Source organism: Astyanax mexicanus, chromosome 24 (genome assembly GCF_023375975.1).
Source record: "Astyanax mexicanus isolate ESR-SI-001 chromosome 24, AstMex3_surface, whole genome shotgun sequence".
Taxonomy (NCBI): Eukaryota; Metazoa; Chordata; class Actinopteri; order Characiformes; family Acestrorhamphidae; genus Astyanax; species Astyanax mexicanus.
This window is the reverse complement of record NC_064431.1, coordinates 16,251,389-16,269,363: the sequence shown is the minus strand read 5'-3', so window position 1 is coordinate 16,269,363 and position 17,975 is coordinate 16,251,389. Positions and strand designations below refer to the sequence as shown.

General features: G+C 40.1%; 1 protein-coding gene across 2 annotated transcripts in view; it reads right to left on the bottom strand.

Moving 5' to 3' along the window:
• Nucleotides 1-12,713: 12,713 nt before the first annotated feature.
• The window catches only part of poc1a (POC1 centriolar protein A), a 68,123-nt gene continuing 62,861 nt past the window's right edge, over nucleotides 12,714-17,975 (bottom strand). For both annotated transcript variants that reach the window (XM_022682612.2, XM_022682613.2), the window contains one exon: nucleotides 12,714-13,153. In XM_022682612.2, coding sequence (XP_022538333.2) covers nucleotides 13,055-13,153 — 99 coding nt within the window. In that variant the 3' untranslated portion in view covers nucleotides 12,714-13,054. The remainder of the gene's footprint in view (nucleotides 13,154-17,975) is intronic.

Here is a 17,975-nt window from a genome sequence, read left to right as displayed (position 1 = left end):
GCTGGAGCGCGAGAGGAGGAGGGAGGGAGGAGACAAGAATGGAAGGAGGAGACAAGGAGAGAGGGGGAGGAGTTACAGAAAGGACGCGTTAAAGGGCCCATACCGTGCATGTTCTGTGTTATTTGTAACGTTCAGATGGGGTTTAATCATCCAATTTTAGACTCACGTGTTCAGCGTTAACTGTAAACTGAATGGTTTGGCTGTAAACCCTTTATATACAGTATAATCCAGATACTGGAGGTGAAATGAATAACAAGCGACAAGTGAACAGTCAGTTCCTGAAGCTGATGGGTTGCATCAGGTGTAAGAATCTAAGGCTACATTCACATTAAATGCCACGTTGCTCAAATCCGATTTTTTGCTCATATCGGATTTGGCCATCTTGACGGTTCATATTCACAAATGTAAGTGACCTGTATCTGTGTGTAATGTGAATGAATCTGTCCCTGAAACATCTCACATGCGCACATTGATACCTAGATAAACTTCGCCTTTTCACCAACAACAAAAAACGTCATATCTGAGAGACGACTCTTAGCTTTATAAAGGGAAATGGATGAGTTAGCAGCTCATATGTGGAGCATCTTTTGCTAAATGGAGAGGAAACAGCTGGTCTGAAGTACATGTTCAGGTCGAGTAGGAGAAAAAAGACCAGGCAGTTTGCTTTTGCTGTTTTTGCAGTGATAGCTGCACAGCTGCACCAAGAGATGTGTGGGTATGAAAGAGAAGCACGTAGCATACGCATAAAAGCAAAAAAAACAAACACATAAATTCCGATTTGACCATTTACATTCATGTCACATGTCAATGGATTGGATACAAATCTAATATAGGACCACAAATAAAAGTGACTCAAATCTGATTCGAACCAATCGGATTTGGCAAGTTCACACAGCCATGAAAAAAAACATTGAGAAAAAAAAAATCAGATTTGAGTAAATGTAGCCAGATAATGTGAACGTAGCCTAAGAAACTTTTACAAGAACCAAACTGTGATATTTTAGATGACTCAGAAGTCAGAAGATCTCTAGAACATCATGCAGGTCTTGTGAAGTGTTCCTTGGTATGCAATGGCCAAGAAGGACAACCAGTGAACTGGCAACATAGTCACTGGTGCTTAAGGCCTCATTGATGCTAATGGAGGCGCTGCCCACCATACAACTTACAGGATTTAAAAGACTTGCTGTTAATGTTGTGGCTTTTGTGGAGTCTGAGCTATTTCTGAGACATACACAGTATTATAGGCAGGTGATTTTAATTTTATGACCAGAACAGGAGTATTAAAGTATTTTCATGTGAAGGCTGTGAGTAAACATTGCACTATATTTGCCGTAGCGCTTACTGTCTTGCTGCAATCTAAGAGGAAATAGTACTGGAGGACATGTTGTGAAAGACTCTGCTGAAAATGTAAAAAAAAAAAAAAAAGAGGAACGTCTGATTTCACCACAGCTGCACGGCAGCCCGGGCCGGGCCGGACACAATGGCCTTTTATGCATCCGGTTGACTTACAGACACTCCGAACTGTCAGTCCTTGTGTTTCCATCCTCTTATCCTATGAAAGGCCTTCCACACAGTGAGTGACGGCTCTCTCTCAGAATAGAGCTTCTATAGAGGCCTCTGAGCATCCAATAAATTACCCTGACTGTCCAAAAAAGTATGAGAGTATTTATCAAATACCCACATTTTAAGCTCTTGAAATGCATGTTCTTACTGTTCTTTTGTTGGTTAACTATTCCAGTGTAAATATCAATGTAATTACACATGTAGTTGTATAGTAATAACAGTTTAATTACTTTTAATCACACTGAAATCCAAATAAAATACATGCTACTAAACACTAGTATTGGATGCAATAAATGTTTATAACCTTCTACATGTTTTTTCTTTAATTATTTAGTGTAACAACACAGCATCATCATCCCTTAATTCCAACAGTGCAAATATTCCTGTTTTGATTTCTTCCCAGAAACCATTTTTTTGATTGACAGTTTTGGTCAGTTTTAAACAGACCGGTCATCTGCATTATATGAAGTAAGCTTTTATTAATCATGTGGTTTGTACAGGACGTCGCATTAACAGACATGCAGCAAAGTTCTTTTTTTGATGTTGTTAGTGATAAATGTCCAATGTGACTTAATTAATTGTTGATGAGTTGTCAGCCAGTCAGCTAATGTTTGTGTGGTTAGACATGCTGGTAGTATTTGTACTCTGTCTCAGTTCTGAAGCGTAATTCAGATGTGCTTAAATGACACCGGTGCCGGGTGCAGTTTCCACACAGCCCACTCCTTCGCTAATCCACCTTCACAGCGCCACCTCCCACGCCTCGCCCGCCATTTCCTCCGCTGCTCAGCCGGCCTGAGCCACGACTGGAAAATCCATTACTGTAAGAATCCATCATCCCACAGCAGCTGTGCTTTATTCAGGTTCAGCTAGAGCTTGATAGCCAGTTCAGAACTAGTTCATTGTGGTGGTCGTCCAGCTTGACCAGCTAAACCAGTTTGGGATGTCTCAAAGCGTTTATAACTTTTAAGGACCTCCACCAAGAAGTCGTCCATTTTAGTGCAAGAAAGGTGACCTAAAATAAACACGTCAAAGTTTATACTTATGAAAGCAGAGTGCTTAACACTAAGTCATCTAAAAATATGCGTAGTACGGCATGGAGTTGTAGAGGTTCCTAATGGTGGCAGCTTGAATATTTTCTTGCAATTCCTGCAGATTTTGTGAAAGTGTTGATTGCGCATCTAATAGCATCCCACACATTTTCAATTGGGGATAGGTCTGATGATGTGGCTGACCATGGCATAGCATCTGTGTCCACACTGGAGTGTGCATTATGAAATAGGTAAGGTCACAAGGTAGGCTTGCAGAACCTCTTTAACGTAACTTTGGACTTTTAAAGTGCCTGAAATAAAGATAGGTAAAGGTAATCTGGCATCCTATGAAATTGCACTCCACACCTTAGTACTAGGCCTTCTGGTCATGTGATGAGTGAAAAGAAACTATTGATATTGATACAGACCATGGTGCCTCTAACTTTTGATTAGTTGGTCATCTCCAACAAGACAAAAAGTGTGCCTTTTTGAGTCACTTCATGATAGCCTGGTGCAACACCATTGCATTCTTTGGTGATGTAGATATGGTGTTAAAAGTAGTTGTAATAATGGTCTGCATGTATACAGTGCCCTCCATAATTATTGGCACCCCTGGTTAAGATGTGTTCTTTAGCTTCTCATAAATTGAGTTTTGTTCAAAATAATATAGGACCACGATGGGAAAAAAAAGTAAAGTCCAACCTTTAACTCAAGTAAATTTTAAGGGGGAAATAAAATCCCTGACTAAGAAAAAATTATTCTTCATAAAATCACCTGTTCCACAATTATTGGCACCCCTAACAATTCTTAGGAAATAAATTTAATAAAAGTATTTCTGTCACTTCTACAGTAGTTTACGAAGTTGATCAGAGTATGTAGGAACATTTAATTAGTAATTCACAACTTCCTGTTTCCCTGGGGTATAAATATGACGTGACACAGAGGCCATTTATCTTCAACATGGGAAAGACAAAGGAACATACCATTCAAGTGAGGCAGATGTGTGTTGACCTTCACAAGTCAGGCAATGGCTACAAGAAAATCGCTACTCGCCTACACCTGTCCATATCTACTGTCAGAGGAATTATTAAGAAGTTTAAAACAACTGGAACAGTGGTAAACAAGCCTGGACGAGGACGCAAGTTTATTTTGCCACCACGCACAGTGAGGAGGATGATAAGAGAAATAAAAAGTTCTCCAAAGCTCACTGTTACAGAATTGCAACAATTGGTAGCTTCTTGGGGTCACAAAGTCTCCAAAACAACCATCAGGCGCTATCTACATGCCAACAAGCTGTTTGGGAGGCATGCACGGAAGAAACCATTTCTCACTCACAATCATAAACGCAAACGTTTGGAGTTTGCTAAGCGGTACTGGGACTTCAACTGGGACCGTGTGCTTTGGTCAGATGAAACAAAGATAGAGCTTTTTGGCAACAAATGCTCTAAGTGGGTCTGGCGTAACACAAGAGCTGAGTATGCAGAAAAGCACCTCATGCCCACTGTGAAATACGGCGGGGGATCAGTGATGCTGTGGGCCTGTTTCTCTTCTAAAGGCCCTGGGAACCTTGTTAGGGTGCATGGCATCATGAATGCTCTAAAATACCAGGACATTTTAAAACAAAATCTGGTGGCTTCTGCCCGAAAGCTGAAGATGGGTCGTCACTGGGTCTTTCAGCAAGATAATGACCCTAAACATGTGGCCAAATCTACACAGAAATGGTTCACCGCACACAGAATCAAGCTCCTCCCATGGCCATCTCAGTCCCCAGACCTCAACCCCATTGAAAACCTGTGGGGTGAGCTGAAGAGGAGAGTGCAGAGGAGAGGACCCAGGTCGTTGGATGATTTAGAGAGAATGTGCAAAGAGGAATGGTCAAAGATCCCTCTTTCTGTATTCTCCCATCTTGTGAAACATTACAGGAGAAGATTAGGTGCTGTTTTGTTGGCAAAAGGGGGTTGTACAAAGTATTAACATCAGGGGTGCTAATAATTGTGGCACACATGATTTGATGTTAAATAATTATTTCTTAATGTGGGATTTTTTTCCTACTGAATAAATTCACTTGAGTTAAAGGTTGTATTTTACTCTTTTTTTCCATCGTGGTCCTATATTATTTTGAACAAAACTCAATTTATGAGAAGCTAAAGAACACATCTTAACCAGGGGTGCCAATAATTATGGAGGGCACTGTATATACCTGTGCTGTGCAGCCGTCTGCCAACAGTGCTGGCACTCGCAGGAACAACTCCATATTAATGTCTATAGCTTTAGAATGTAGGTGGAAAGTGTAGGTGTCCAAATATATATTTTTTAATAATCCATATTTCAATACTGCATATAAACACTATTCCTATAAAACACCTCTCCCTCTGCCCCCAAACCAGTATAGGGGTATTTACCTTACTCTTCTTTTCCTCAGTGTGTGTGTGTGTGTGTGTGTGGTGGGGGGGTGGTTGTGTTGGAAGATGGTGTTGGGAGGGGGTGGAGTTGAAACTGGAAGCGGTTGGATTGAGGCGAGTGGAAACATCGTTTGTGCAGCTCGAGCGTGGGCTGCTTTGTGCAGAGGGCCACACGGGGAACGGCGAGGCCTGGATTCCCAGACAAACACAAAGCTGATACTCGCCGAGGGACAGGAAACGGGAAATGAAGCAATGAGCGGCCCAGCCATGCCTGAGCCGGGCCAGCGGAGACGGGACGGGTCAAATGGTGCCGGAACAGCCAGTGGCCCCCTGTTTAACTGCCCCTTTCTTTTTTGGGGGGATTTTCTTACAGTTTTGTCCCAGAATACACAGTCTTATATCCCCACTTCTAAAGGTGGCAAATGCGAAATCCCCTAGAGTTTAGTAATATAGTAATATTGTTTCTATAGTAATGATTGTTTCGTTTTTGGTCTGTAGAAACGAAAGTTGTTTTAGAACCTTTATTGTCTTTACTACAGACAATAGGGCTACAGTAATGATTGTGAAACATCTTTTTTGGTTTATAGCAATGGTATTGGAACCCCTTAGTAATGATAATGAACAAATAACGGTTATATTAATGACAGTGGAGGCCCTTTTTGGTACATAGTAACCACAGTAGAAGCCCTTTGGACAAGAGTAACAACTGTAGAAGCCTTATATGGGCTATAGTGACGGTAGGGAAACCCATATATGATGTACGGTCACAATTCCTGAAGCCAATTTTGTTCAATGGTAAAGATAGTGTAATGATAGAAAAACATATATAATTATTTTGTAAATACAAATCTGTTAAACAAACCAAAATATGTTTTATATTTTAGATTACTTCAATGTAGTTTAGATTAGACAGATTTGCACATCTTGGCTGGATTTTCTCAGTCAGCTTTAAGAGGTAGAGTCAGCTGGAATTCAGGCTTCAGTTAACAGCTGTGCTGAACTTGTTAAGAGTTAATTATTTGATTAATTTCTTGTCTTTTATTGTGTTTTAGGGCATCCGAAATGATGGTCAGTCAATTGAAAACATTTCTTGAAGTTTGAAATGATCCTCAAGTGCAGTTGGAAAGACCTTTGAAAACATTATAATGGAACTGGCTCTCATCAGTTACATCTGTTGTAAAGCATAGACTGTGTATAGCTGGACAGAGCATCGTCTCTCAAAAGTGAAGCCACCACAGGTCGGGCTCCCCCTGCTGTTCGGCTGCAGAAAGCTGTGTAACTCCACCCATTCCCATAGGTTTCAATGGCAAAACAGACAACTTTCAATCACGTTTTTTTCTAATATACTGTAATTCTACCTCCATTATTTAAATGCAGCAGCTAGTGTAACCTCTGCTTATATTGTCAAATTTTTATATCCCCACAGAATTCGGTTTTTAATACGTTATTCAGCTCTATTCAAAAAAGGTGTGGTTATCGTAAAAGGGCTGGTTATGGGCGGGACCAATAACAGACCGTCAGCTCCGCTCCGCCCGCTCTGCAGTCGGGGACCGCGAGGCAGCCCTCAGGGGTGGGGTTATTCAAATGAGTAGGCTGCTCTCCACAGTCTTTCTCCCTCCTCTGGTCTCTACTGCGCAGAATCAGGTGGCAGGATCGCCAACATGGCAGAAGATTTTGGCTTCATTTTCATTGAATGAAACACGGCGTCCATCTTTTTTTACAGTCTCTGTTGTAAAGGATAAGTTCATCAGTGTTGCCAGCTTCAGAAAGCGCAAGTTGACCCCTATTTTGGACAACAGTAATGAAAGTTGAACCCATTTATGCCGTATAATATAACCACAGCTAAACCCCTTTTTAGTCTATAATAATGTTAAAAAACATTTTGATCTATAGTAATGTTAATATTATGGTCTACAGTTAATGATAGCGAAACCCTATTTGGAGTCTATAGTAACAACAGTGAAAGCACTGTAGAGTCTATAATAAAGATAATAAAAACCCAATATTATGGACTAAAGTAGTGCTAGTAAAACCAATTTATAATTCATAGTGGAACCCATTTTTGATCTAAAGTGACAATGGTGGAATCCTAGTTTTGGTATGTATGATAGTAGAAACCCTTTATGAATTATTGTAACAACAGTAAACCCTTTTGGTCTGAAGTAACTGCACTAGAACCGGTAATGATCTATGTTTCTCACCAATTTTCAGAAACATATGGACCAGGAAATATCCATGCTAACATTCAGGTAGTTCTCATGTCTGAGTTGACATGTTTCTGAATATATATATCAAGCAATAATAAAGAACCTTTTTTAATAAAGTGTGTAGTGTATCATTACATAGCAGAAATTAGCATAGATTCTTAAAAAGTAAAAGTCTTCAAAGGACTAATAGGATTGTTTCATAAAACAATGAATGAGCAGAACAAATGGTTCTCCTCTACAATGGAAAACCACTTCTAGATTGGTTCCTCTATGGCGTCCCAGTCCATACAGACTACGGTTAGAAGTTTACAGATGTGGGACATGCCAGTTATAGGCATTTCTCCGAGGTAAAAGCATCTACACCTGCCAGCACGCTCACAAAGAGCAGTCAGACACACTTCCAGGTTCTCCAGCAGAACATTCCCAGTCTCTCGTTCCAAAACTCTTCTGAGAGTAAATAATGAGGAGAAATGAGGCAAATTAGAGGCTAACCAAACAGACGGAACAAAGCCGGGGGATCAGGGCGGCGTGGGGCCGAACTTCAGCACACTGCTCCTCGGAAACAAAGGCAGAGGCTCAGGGTGGAATTCTGGGAAAACGGATCCAGATGTTATCTCCATAAAAAGAGAGAGGGGGGAGGCTTAGCCTTGTGGGCCACACATGTGCGGAATTAGCCGGAATATGTGGAATTTCTTTCTCTGGGTTGTTCCGTAACACACGACCTGAAGAGCACTGCAATAAATATATACGACTCTTTAAAACAGTTTTCTTTACAGTGTCTGTTCAGCCTGGGGGCGGGGCTTATATATATATATATATACGTATATATATATATATATATATATACGTATATATATATATATATACGTATATATATATATATATACGTATATATATATAATATGTGTAGCACATATGTTTAAAAAGGAAACTACACAGACTTAAACAGCTAAGATCTCAGTCAGTCAGTCATTTTGAGTGGGTTTTTTGGTGTGAATCTGTTCTAGGGTTAGTTTTCAATAGGAGATGAGCTAGGCTAACAATTCTAATAAACACTGGACTTGGATTTTCATGAACATATATGCCTTATAAATGTTAAAAAAAAAAAAAAAAAAAAAAAACTATGTAAACAAGCTTTTAACACACCTTAACCATCCTATTATCTTTGGGGCCAATTTGACCCCATTCAATTTTTAAAGTCTTTAAAATGTTTTAATTTAAATGTGTTTTATATGCATAAAACATCAAATAAATATCAATATTTTACCCATATTTGTTTGTTAATAATGCTGCGGTCACTATGACATTCAGTTTTACTATCTTTCTCTAAATGTTTATTCACTTTAGCCCCTACTATATACTTATAATACTTATATAATACTAATATAATATAATGCCACAACTGCTAATAACTCAACATGTAAACATAAAATAACTAATGAAAAAGATTTGCTAACAGGTTTATTTAAATCTAATTATAACAATTTTCTGGAGGTTTAAATAGCTGGGATCATGATGATCCAGAGAATAAAGGGTGTTAGTGGGTAGACGAGGCTTTCTCTCTCCACATCACTCCTAGGGTGATGACGATCAGCACACGGTACCTGTGAGCTGATGTATCGGAACCAAGTCGCTGCGCTTTCCTCAGCGTGCGCTGTGATGTTACTCGGCAAATTTAAGCATAGTTGGAAAGTTAAATTCAGTGGCTTTTCATAATTAAAAAAAAATCTGCATTGTAGATTAATACTGAAAGTCCTCCAAACTATGAAGAAAAACATAAATAATTATTTAGTAAATAAAAACCTGTTAAACAAATCAAAACATGTTTTATATTTTAGCCTCTTTAAAGTAGCACCTCTTGCTTAGATGACAGCTTTGCACATCTTGGCTGGATTTTCTCAGTCAGCTTTATGAGCAGCTGTGCTGAACTCGTCAAGAGTTAATTACTTGATTCATTTTTTGCCTCTTAATGTGTTTGAGAGCATCAGATGTAAAGTTGTGAAGAGGTAGAGTTACAGGTATGCAGTGAATAGCCCTATTTAAGTAATGTTCTAATCCATATTATGGAACTACTCAAGAAATGAACTACTTTGAAATGATCAAGTGCAGTTGCAAAGACCAACATTTCACAATCAAAAACATTATGATGAAACTGGCTCTCATCAGTTACATCTGTCGGAGAGGAAAAGTTCATCAGTTTTCATCAGTATTCATTTACAATGTAGGAAAAAAAATAAATTAAGAGATTAAATGGAAAGGTGTGTCAAAACTTTTAACAGGTACTTTAGGCGAGAGGTGAAAGCAGAGCATAAATCGAGTAGTTACTCCCATCTCAGTTATATAAGTTTATACTAAGATGTCTTCTCCCATGTGAATCAGTCATGAATTGTACATTCGTCCTGTAGTAAAGACACACTACTCCACCCCCTCTGGTTAAACTAATCGTAGAATACTTTAATGAACTGACCAAAAGGTCTGTGTTTGGACTGTGAAAGCCCAGTGTGTCGCTCAGCTACAGACAGGAAGTAACGATTTAGTTTCCCTCGTTTCCTCCCTTCCCCCTCCATTTTCCATCAGTACAGAGTTCGGTGCATTCGCAAGCCCAGGCACAGCACATACCCTGCAGCTTCCAGGCCCCGCCCCCTCCCAACCTCCAACCCCCCCCCACGGGATCAAACACCACACGCCAGAGCTCTCGCCGAACTGCAGTGAGGTCATACATCTGGCAGCAGACATCACAACAAACCCCAGAACAGCTCTCTCGCCCTCTCTCTCTCTCTTCCACTAACTCTCTCGCTCCCTCCCTCCCTCTTACTCTCTCTCTTTTTTTTTAACTCACTCTCTTTTTCTCTTTCTCTAACTCTCTCTCTCAGTTACACCATTACAAGTTAAAAACAGGTTACTGCACAAAAAAAAAGCTTAAGGAAGAAATTCACAATAAATGGGTATTCTTCAAAAAAAAACTTTAAAAACTTTTGATATTGTTCTTAAGTGGTTATCATACAATTCTGCATACGTTTTTTTCTGTAAAAACAGGAAAAAAAAAAAAATTCTCCACCATCACCATGTGCTTGAGTTCTGCCACTGTGCTAAAAAAAACACTGCTTGCTAAAACAGATCTGTTCTATGTGTTGTGTTGATGTGAAGCTAATGCTAATGCTAAGCTGCTGCTCTACATCAGTGTGGCAGGACTCATTAACTTCAAAGAAGACAGAGAAGCTCAGTGGTGGCCAGATGTTTGACTGTGTTCTAAACAGCTTGAGAAAAAAATAGGGGGTACAACAATACTTTACTGGCGTTCTGTCAAATCAGAATTCAGGTCAATTCGCAACCTTCTAATAGTCTTCAGAAAAGAATAAAGGTTTATCAAGTTTTACGTTTTTTTTTTTAACACAGACAGCGTGTCAGTGGTGAAAATGTTTACAATATAATACATTTCATATGAATTTGTTTAAATCAAACTTTAAAATATCTCAACGGAGCTCTGGGTGGTCTAGCGGACTAAGGTGCTGCCACTATGTTTGGGAGATCGCTGGTTTGAATCCTGGTCATGCAGCTTGCCATCAGCTACCGGAGCCCTGAGAGAGCACAAATGGCCTTGCTCTCTCTGGGTGGGTAGATGGCGCTCTTCCTCTCTCCACATCACTCCGAGCTGATGTATCGGAACCGAGTTGCTGCGCTTTCCTCCGAGCGCGCTGTGAAGCTACTCGGCAATGCTGCATCAGCAGCAGTTTGAAAAGTGGTGGTGATTGGTTTCACATGCGTCGGAGGAGGCATGAGCTAGTCTTCACCCTACTTATATAGCTTGCGAAATCATGTCCAGGAAGTATGTCTCATAATGGGGTCTCATAATAATTATGCAACAGGCTTCATCCAACATTGTTACAGCTGTGTTAGCATATCAGTCACAGGTCATACATACCGGTAAATGTTTCTACAGAGCTAAAAACTCACAGCCAGATATGGGATCCTTATGTTTTCTTTGGTCTATAAAGTGTGTTCTATAAACACACCAGTGGAAAAATATATATATATATATATATAAATATTAAATTCATTCGTTTGAAACCTAAAATAAGTCTGAATAAAGGTATGATCAAAACATTTATTTAAAGGTGTAACTTCACTAGAAAGCATTTAGTATTTGCTCTTTTTAAAATAGAAAAGGTCACAGAGAGCACTTTTCCACCAAAAGAACTCTGGTTTCTAACCTAGTTCCGTTCAGACTTATTAGAACCAGCGAATCAGCTTGTGTTTTAGTCCAACAGTTTTAGTGGAACCATCAAAATGTCTCATCATAACATCATCAACAGAGGGGGTTGTACAACAGTGGTGAACAGAAGCAGTCATGGTTCACGCTGAAAAAGCTAGTATTCTTTGGTTCCCTCTGCGAACAAATGTTCTTGGTTCTGTAACCTACTTTTGTTGGTGGAAATGGCGCAAGCGGTTTAAAATTAGGTTGAGGAACCAGAACGGTGCCGGTTTCACGTCTCAATGCTGCAGGAGAAACTGTTCTTCTACCCCAATTGCATGCATTAGCCAATGAAAGATCATAGACAGAAGAACGAACAAATCAGTAAACATCAACCTGTAAATTAGGCTTTATGGCCTTGCCCAGCTTGGCTTTATGGCAACTGGCCACTTCAGAGCAGCGGAGCCAATTAGCCAATTAAAAGTGAGATGTTTGCATGTCATTAATATTCATGAATAAGAGCAGAAATCCTGTCATTCTTTCCCGCCCACTCCTTTACAAAACTAAAACAGCCTGGCCCAATCCCATTTCACCCCTTGGCCCTACATCTTACCCCTACCCCTCTGTTTTGCATGTGCACACCAAGGGGTAGGGGTGTCCCGATTCTTGTTAGATTGAAGGGGTAGGGGGAATGAGTTTAGTGCTTGTTAGCCCTGAGATTTTTCAGATGCACATTTTAAACTAAGGGGTATGAAAATCACTGGTATATTTTCCTTGTATATTACTGTAGCTTAATGTGTAGTTTTTTGTGTTTTATGGCCATATTCTTCATAACAAGCATAAAAAATATCGCTAGTACTTTGTCTTAGTAGATAGCTAGCTAACTTTCCAATTCCACCTTAAATGGTGCAACAGACAACAGGGCTGCTGCACTTAAGGCAAAATGGAAAAATAAAATAAAAGCTAATGAAAAATTTCAACTCCTCTTCACAGAGGAATTAAGAAATGTACAATAATGAGGAACAATGATCTAAAGATAACGAGTTAGGTTATTGAGCGCTCCTGATGACGTATCTGGTGCTTAAAGGGTTGTCCCAATTCTTAGGGGGAGGATTTCACCCCTTCCCCTTGTAACTCTGTTCCAAAGGTTAGGGTTACACTCGAAAACAAGGGGTAGGGGTAAGTGGTAGGGCCAAGGGGTGAAATGGGATTGGGCCCCTGAAACAAAAAAACAGCTAACAGGGCATTCATTCATATTAATTCCCACCATAAAATTAAAGAAGTGAATAAAAATGCACAAATACACAATGTTTTTGTAATGTAATTTAGACTAGTTATAACTAGACTTATCAGAACTGTAACTGACCCAAAAACTCAAAGGTTCTGAGTTCTGTAGGTTTTTTTTTTTTTGCAGCTGCTGGACATGAATGGACGAGGATATCGCTCATATGAACTAATCAATAAATCTGTCCACTCATCCAGCGCTCTCTCGCTCTCTCTCTTTCTCACTTTCTCTGTTTGTTGTGAATGTGAGAGGTAATCGACGCTCCAGCAGAGGGACGGGTCAGTCCTAAGAGATGATAAATAAGAAGATGTGGGACAGAGAGGAGTAGCAGTACAGGAGGAGCAGACAGTTGGCTTGGACCCGCCCTGTTCTCTGCGTCAGTTCTGAAGGTGCAGGTTGATTTCCCGCTGATTAAGGAGACACTCCTTCAGCTTATTCTCCGCCAGCGTCATCCTCTGCTCCAACATTCCCACCGTCTACAGAGAGAGAGAGAGAGAACAGGGGGTTATTATACTGTAAATGTTGTGAGGGCTATTATACAGTAGCTGTAACACTATCTCCAAATCTGTCTGAACTGATGTGGATCAAACATTTAATAAACAAAGACGATCTAATGATTTTCAACTTCTCAACAAACTATACAGTGAAGCTCAGCAGTGTCAGGATTAAGAATAAGTTTAAAGGACAAGTTTATTTTTGTCAGATATACAATCCTACTCCTACACTGTACTGAACACTCTGATTACTTTTTACAACAAACAAAAAGGATAAAAACCAGGGAAATAATGTATAAAAAAATCAAACAAAATAGAAATATATACAAACAAAACTTTATCTGGAATTTTTTATTTGGAATTTGGGAGAAATGTTGTCGGTAGTTTTTATAGAATGAAACAACAATGTTAATTTTACTCAAACATATACCTATAAATATCAAAATCATAGAAACTGAAATGGTCTCCTAATGATTTCCAGAGCTGTATATCATATAGCTCTGGAGATGAACACAGAAATATTTGAGAAGTGAAATGAATGGTGCAAAATTCCTTCAACCAGAAGCCAGAATCTCACAGGAAGCTATAGGAAGCGTTAAGAGGATGCTCGTTATTGTTGTGCCTTTGGAACTATTATAATAATTTATTGGAAAATATTCAAATCTAGCAGCATTAGCAGCGCTGTTGACCAGGTTTGGAGAGTCAAGCTAGCAGCATTAGCTATTTAGCACTAGCTGAAATGACCCAATGTTGTTCTCAATACTGCACCTAACAGCTAAAGTTCATTTAAACCGAAAGCAATTACCATTACATACAGCCCAGAATTTCGCTCTGGGATTAATAAAGTATCTATCTAACGATCTCCATCTAGCTTGTAGCAGCATTATCCTACCGTTTAGGCTATATAACAACAATTTACCCTGACTTTAGGATCTAACAAGCAAAAAACAGATGTCTTCAATTAGAAATTGTTGTTTATTTTAAAATTTAAGAACTATCTTTGACCCAATTAGTCCAAACACAAACTTTTATCTTTCGACAGTGAGCAAAATAACATCAGGAGATTAGTTTCAAACATAAAATTGGATAAGGACATAAAATTATGTCCTTATATGAGGACGCAGGGTCTCAAGAGGATAAATATATATATATATATATATATATATATATATATATATATATATATATATATATATATATACAAGGGTTGGACAATTTATATTGTGGTCTAAAACCAGGTGTTTCAGTTTTATTGTCCAACCCCTGTATGTAATGTGTGTATTTATATACACACTACCGTTCAAAAGTTTGGGGTCACATTGAAACGTCCTTATTTTTGAAGGAAAAGCACTGTACTTTTCAATGAAGATAACTTTAAACTAGTCCTAACTTTAAACAAATACACTCTGTACATTGCTAATGTGGTAAATGACTATTCTAGCTGCAAATGTCTGGTTTTGGTGCAATATCTACATAGGTGTATAGAGGCCCATTTCCAGCAACTATCACTCCAGTGTTCTAATGGTACAATGTGTTTGCTCATTGGCTCAGAAGGCTAATTGATGATTAGAAAACCCTTGTGCAATCATGTTCACACACCTGAAAACAGTCTAGCTCATTACAGAAGCTACAAAACTGACCTTCATTTGAGCAGATTGAGTTTCTGGAGCATCACATTTGTGGGGTCAATTAAACGCTCAAAATGGCCAGAAAAAGAGAACTTTCATCTGAAACTCGACAGTCTATTCTTGTTCTTAGAAATGAAGGCTATTCCATGCGAGAAATTGCTAAGAAATTGAAGATTTCCTACAACGGTGTGTACTACTCCCTTCAGAGGACAGCACAAACAGGCTCTAACCAGAGTAGAAAAAGAAGTGGGAGGCCGCGTTGCACAACTAAGCAAGAAGATAAGTACATTAGAGTCTCTAGTTTGAGAAACAGACGCCTCACAGGTCCCCAACTGGCATCTTCATTAAATAGTACCCGCAAAACACCAGTGTCAACATCTACAGTGAAGAGGCGGCTGCGGGATTTTGGGCTTCAGGGCAGAGTGGCAAAGAAAAAGCCATATCTGAGACTGGCTAATAAAAGAAAAAGATTAAGATGGGCAAAAGAACACAGACATTGGACAGAGGAAGACTGGAAAAAAGTGTTGTGGACGGATGAATCCAAGTTTGAGGTGTTTGGATCACAAAGAAGAACGTTTGTGAGACGCAGAACAAATGAAAAGATGCTGGAAGAATGCCTGACGCCATCTGTTAAGCATGGTGGAGGTAATGTGATGGTCTGGGGTTGCTTTGGTGCTGGTAAGGTGGGAGATTTGTACAGGGTAAAAGGGATTCTGAATAAGGAAGGCTATCACTCCATTTTGCAACGCCATGCCATACCCAGTGGACAGCGCCTGATCGGAGCCAATTTCGTCCTACAACAGGACAATGACCCTAAACACACCTCCAAATTGTGCAAGAACTATTTACAGCAGAAGCAGGCAGCTGGTATTCTATTGGTAATGGAGTGGCCAGCGCAGTCACCAGATCTGAACCCCATTGAGCTGTTGTGGGAGCAGCTTGACCGTATGGTACGCCAGAAGTGCCCATCCAACCAATCCAACTTGTGGGAGCTGCTTCTAGAAGCATGGGGTGCAATTTCTCCAGCTTACCTCAACAAATTAACAGCTAGAATGCCAAAGGTGTGCAATGCTGTAATTGCTGCAAATGGAGGATTCTTTGATGAAAGCAAAGTTTGATGTAAAAACAATGTTATTTCAAATACAAATCATTATTTCTAACCTTGTCAATGTCTTGACTCTATTTTCTATTCATTTCACAACATATGGTGGTGAATAAGTGTGACTTTTCATGGAAAACACAAAATTGTTTGAGTGACCCCAAACTTTTGAACGGTAGTGTATATGTGTATGTACGTAAATATAATTATAAAGTTAATAAATTTATACACTTATCAATATGCCAAACCATATGTTTGTCTTTGTTAAAGATCATAATATAAAGTTTTTCAGCACAAAAGCACATATTAGTAATGTGTGAATTATTCTGAATTATTTCTGCATCTCTGCTGTTTTTCAGAGCCTCGCTTTCAATTAAAAATGGCGGCCACGTGAAAAGAGCCTATCGATTTAATTCGTAATTATTTAGTTTTTATTGTTCATTATTGTTGGTTTTATTGTCTTTATTGTTATTAGCATTTTTGTTTTGATGTTTTTATTATTGCTGCTATCATTTCTAATGATTATTGCATTCATTACTGTTACAATCATTGTGAGAAAGAGTGATAGATAGAGAACAGCAAGAAAAATAGAGAGACAGTGAGAGAGAGAGAGAGAACAAGGCAGGGTGTATTGTTTGTGTGTGTGTGTGTGTGTGTGTGTGTGTGTGTGTGTGTGTAATAATCCGTCGTCATTAGATTGTATGAATGCGTCTATTTTGGCCGACCCAAACAGACGCGCCGTTCTCCTCCCACCCGGCTGATCACTGGGGAGGAGCCTTAGGCCCCGCCCCCTCGTTCGGAACACCACAGCCTCTGTGTGGGGCGGAAACACAGCAGCTCCCCCAGGGGAAGGGGGATGGGGTGGACGGCCGGTGCCAGGGCCGGCGTGGCGTGCCCGGCTCTGAGGGACGTCATGAGGGAACGGACCGGCGCCGAAACCATGCTGACCTTTAAACACCACGGGGCAGCAGCTCGGCCATTCACAACAATACGCTCACTTCTTCAGAACTTCAGAACTGAGCAACACAGAGGATAGAGATACTGCCAGAACATGTGCGGGTCAGGAGTTTCACCCAATCTGTGTTTACGAACTGTCTTTACATCAGCAAGGACAAAACAATGTCTCTCAAAACTGAAGCCACCACTGCTCTAGCACTTCTGCTGGCTGGTTGCAGTATGATGTATACTGTAGCTCCAACCATCCCTATATTTTTTGGCCACACCCATTTTTTTCCTGCTGAACTGGGAGAAAATCCCTGCTGCTTCTGGTGGTTTAGATGGTGCTATAAACAAAACTCAATCGGGGGGCGCCAGCGGTCTAATGCGCCTTCCACTATGAGCTGGAGGTCGCAGGTTCAAACCCCCACTCATGTAGCTTTGCCACCTAACTGCCAGTGTTCAGAGGGAGGACAATTGGCCTTGCTCCCTACCCCAGGTGGGTAGATGGCGCTCTCTCCTCATTACGCTTAAGGTTGCGCCAGAGCGGATGAACCGGAACCTAGCCGTTGTGCTTTCCTCCGAGCTGCTCAGGCAATGATTCATCAGCAGCAGCTCGAAAAAAGGTGTTACTGACTTCACATGTGTCTGAGGAGGTGTGTGCTCGTCCGAATCCTCCAAGAGTCGCAGGTGCCACCGCTGATGGGGACGCACAAAAGGGGTGGGACAATTGGACAACCAAATTGGGAGAAAAATCAGAAATGAAATTATGAAATAAATAAAAATAAAAAAAACTCATTGTAGGTGGGCTGAGACAAATACGTACATGAGTCTGGTTCTTGGGAACTGTGAACAATAGGTGTTAAACATCCGGCCTGTGAGGTTGTTATAATGTTATAATAAAACTATGATGAACGATAATGTAAAAAATAATAAAATAAAACGCTTCTCTGGCGAGCTTTTGTTTACACATCTCCACAGTCTCTCTGTTACTGCGACTTTAGTTTCTGCCCGCTCTCGAGCTCCCTATCTCCCTATCTCCGTATATGGGCGTTTTTCCCGGCTGTGTCCCAATTCACTAGCCAGGGCAGTGGTAGGAAAACGGAGCGCATGTTTGCTTTTTGTTTCACATTAGTTCAGA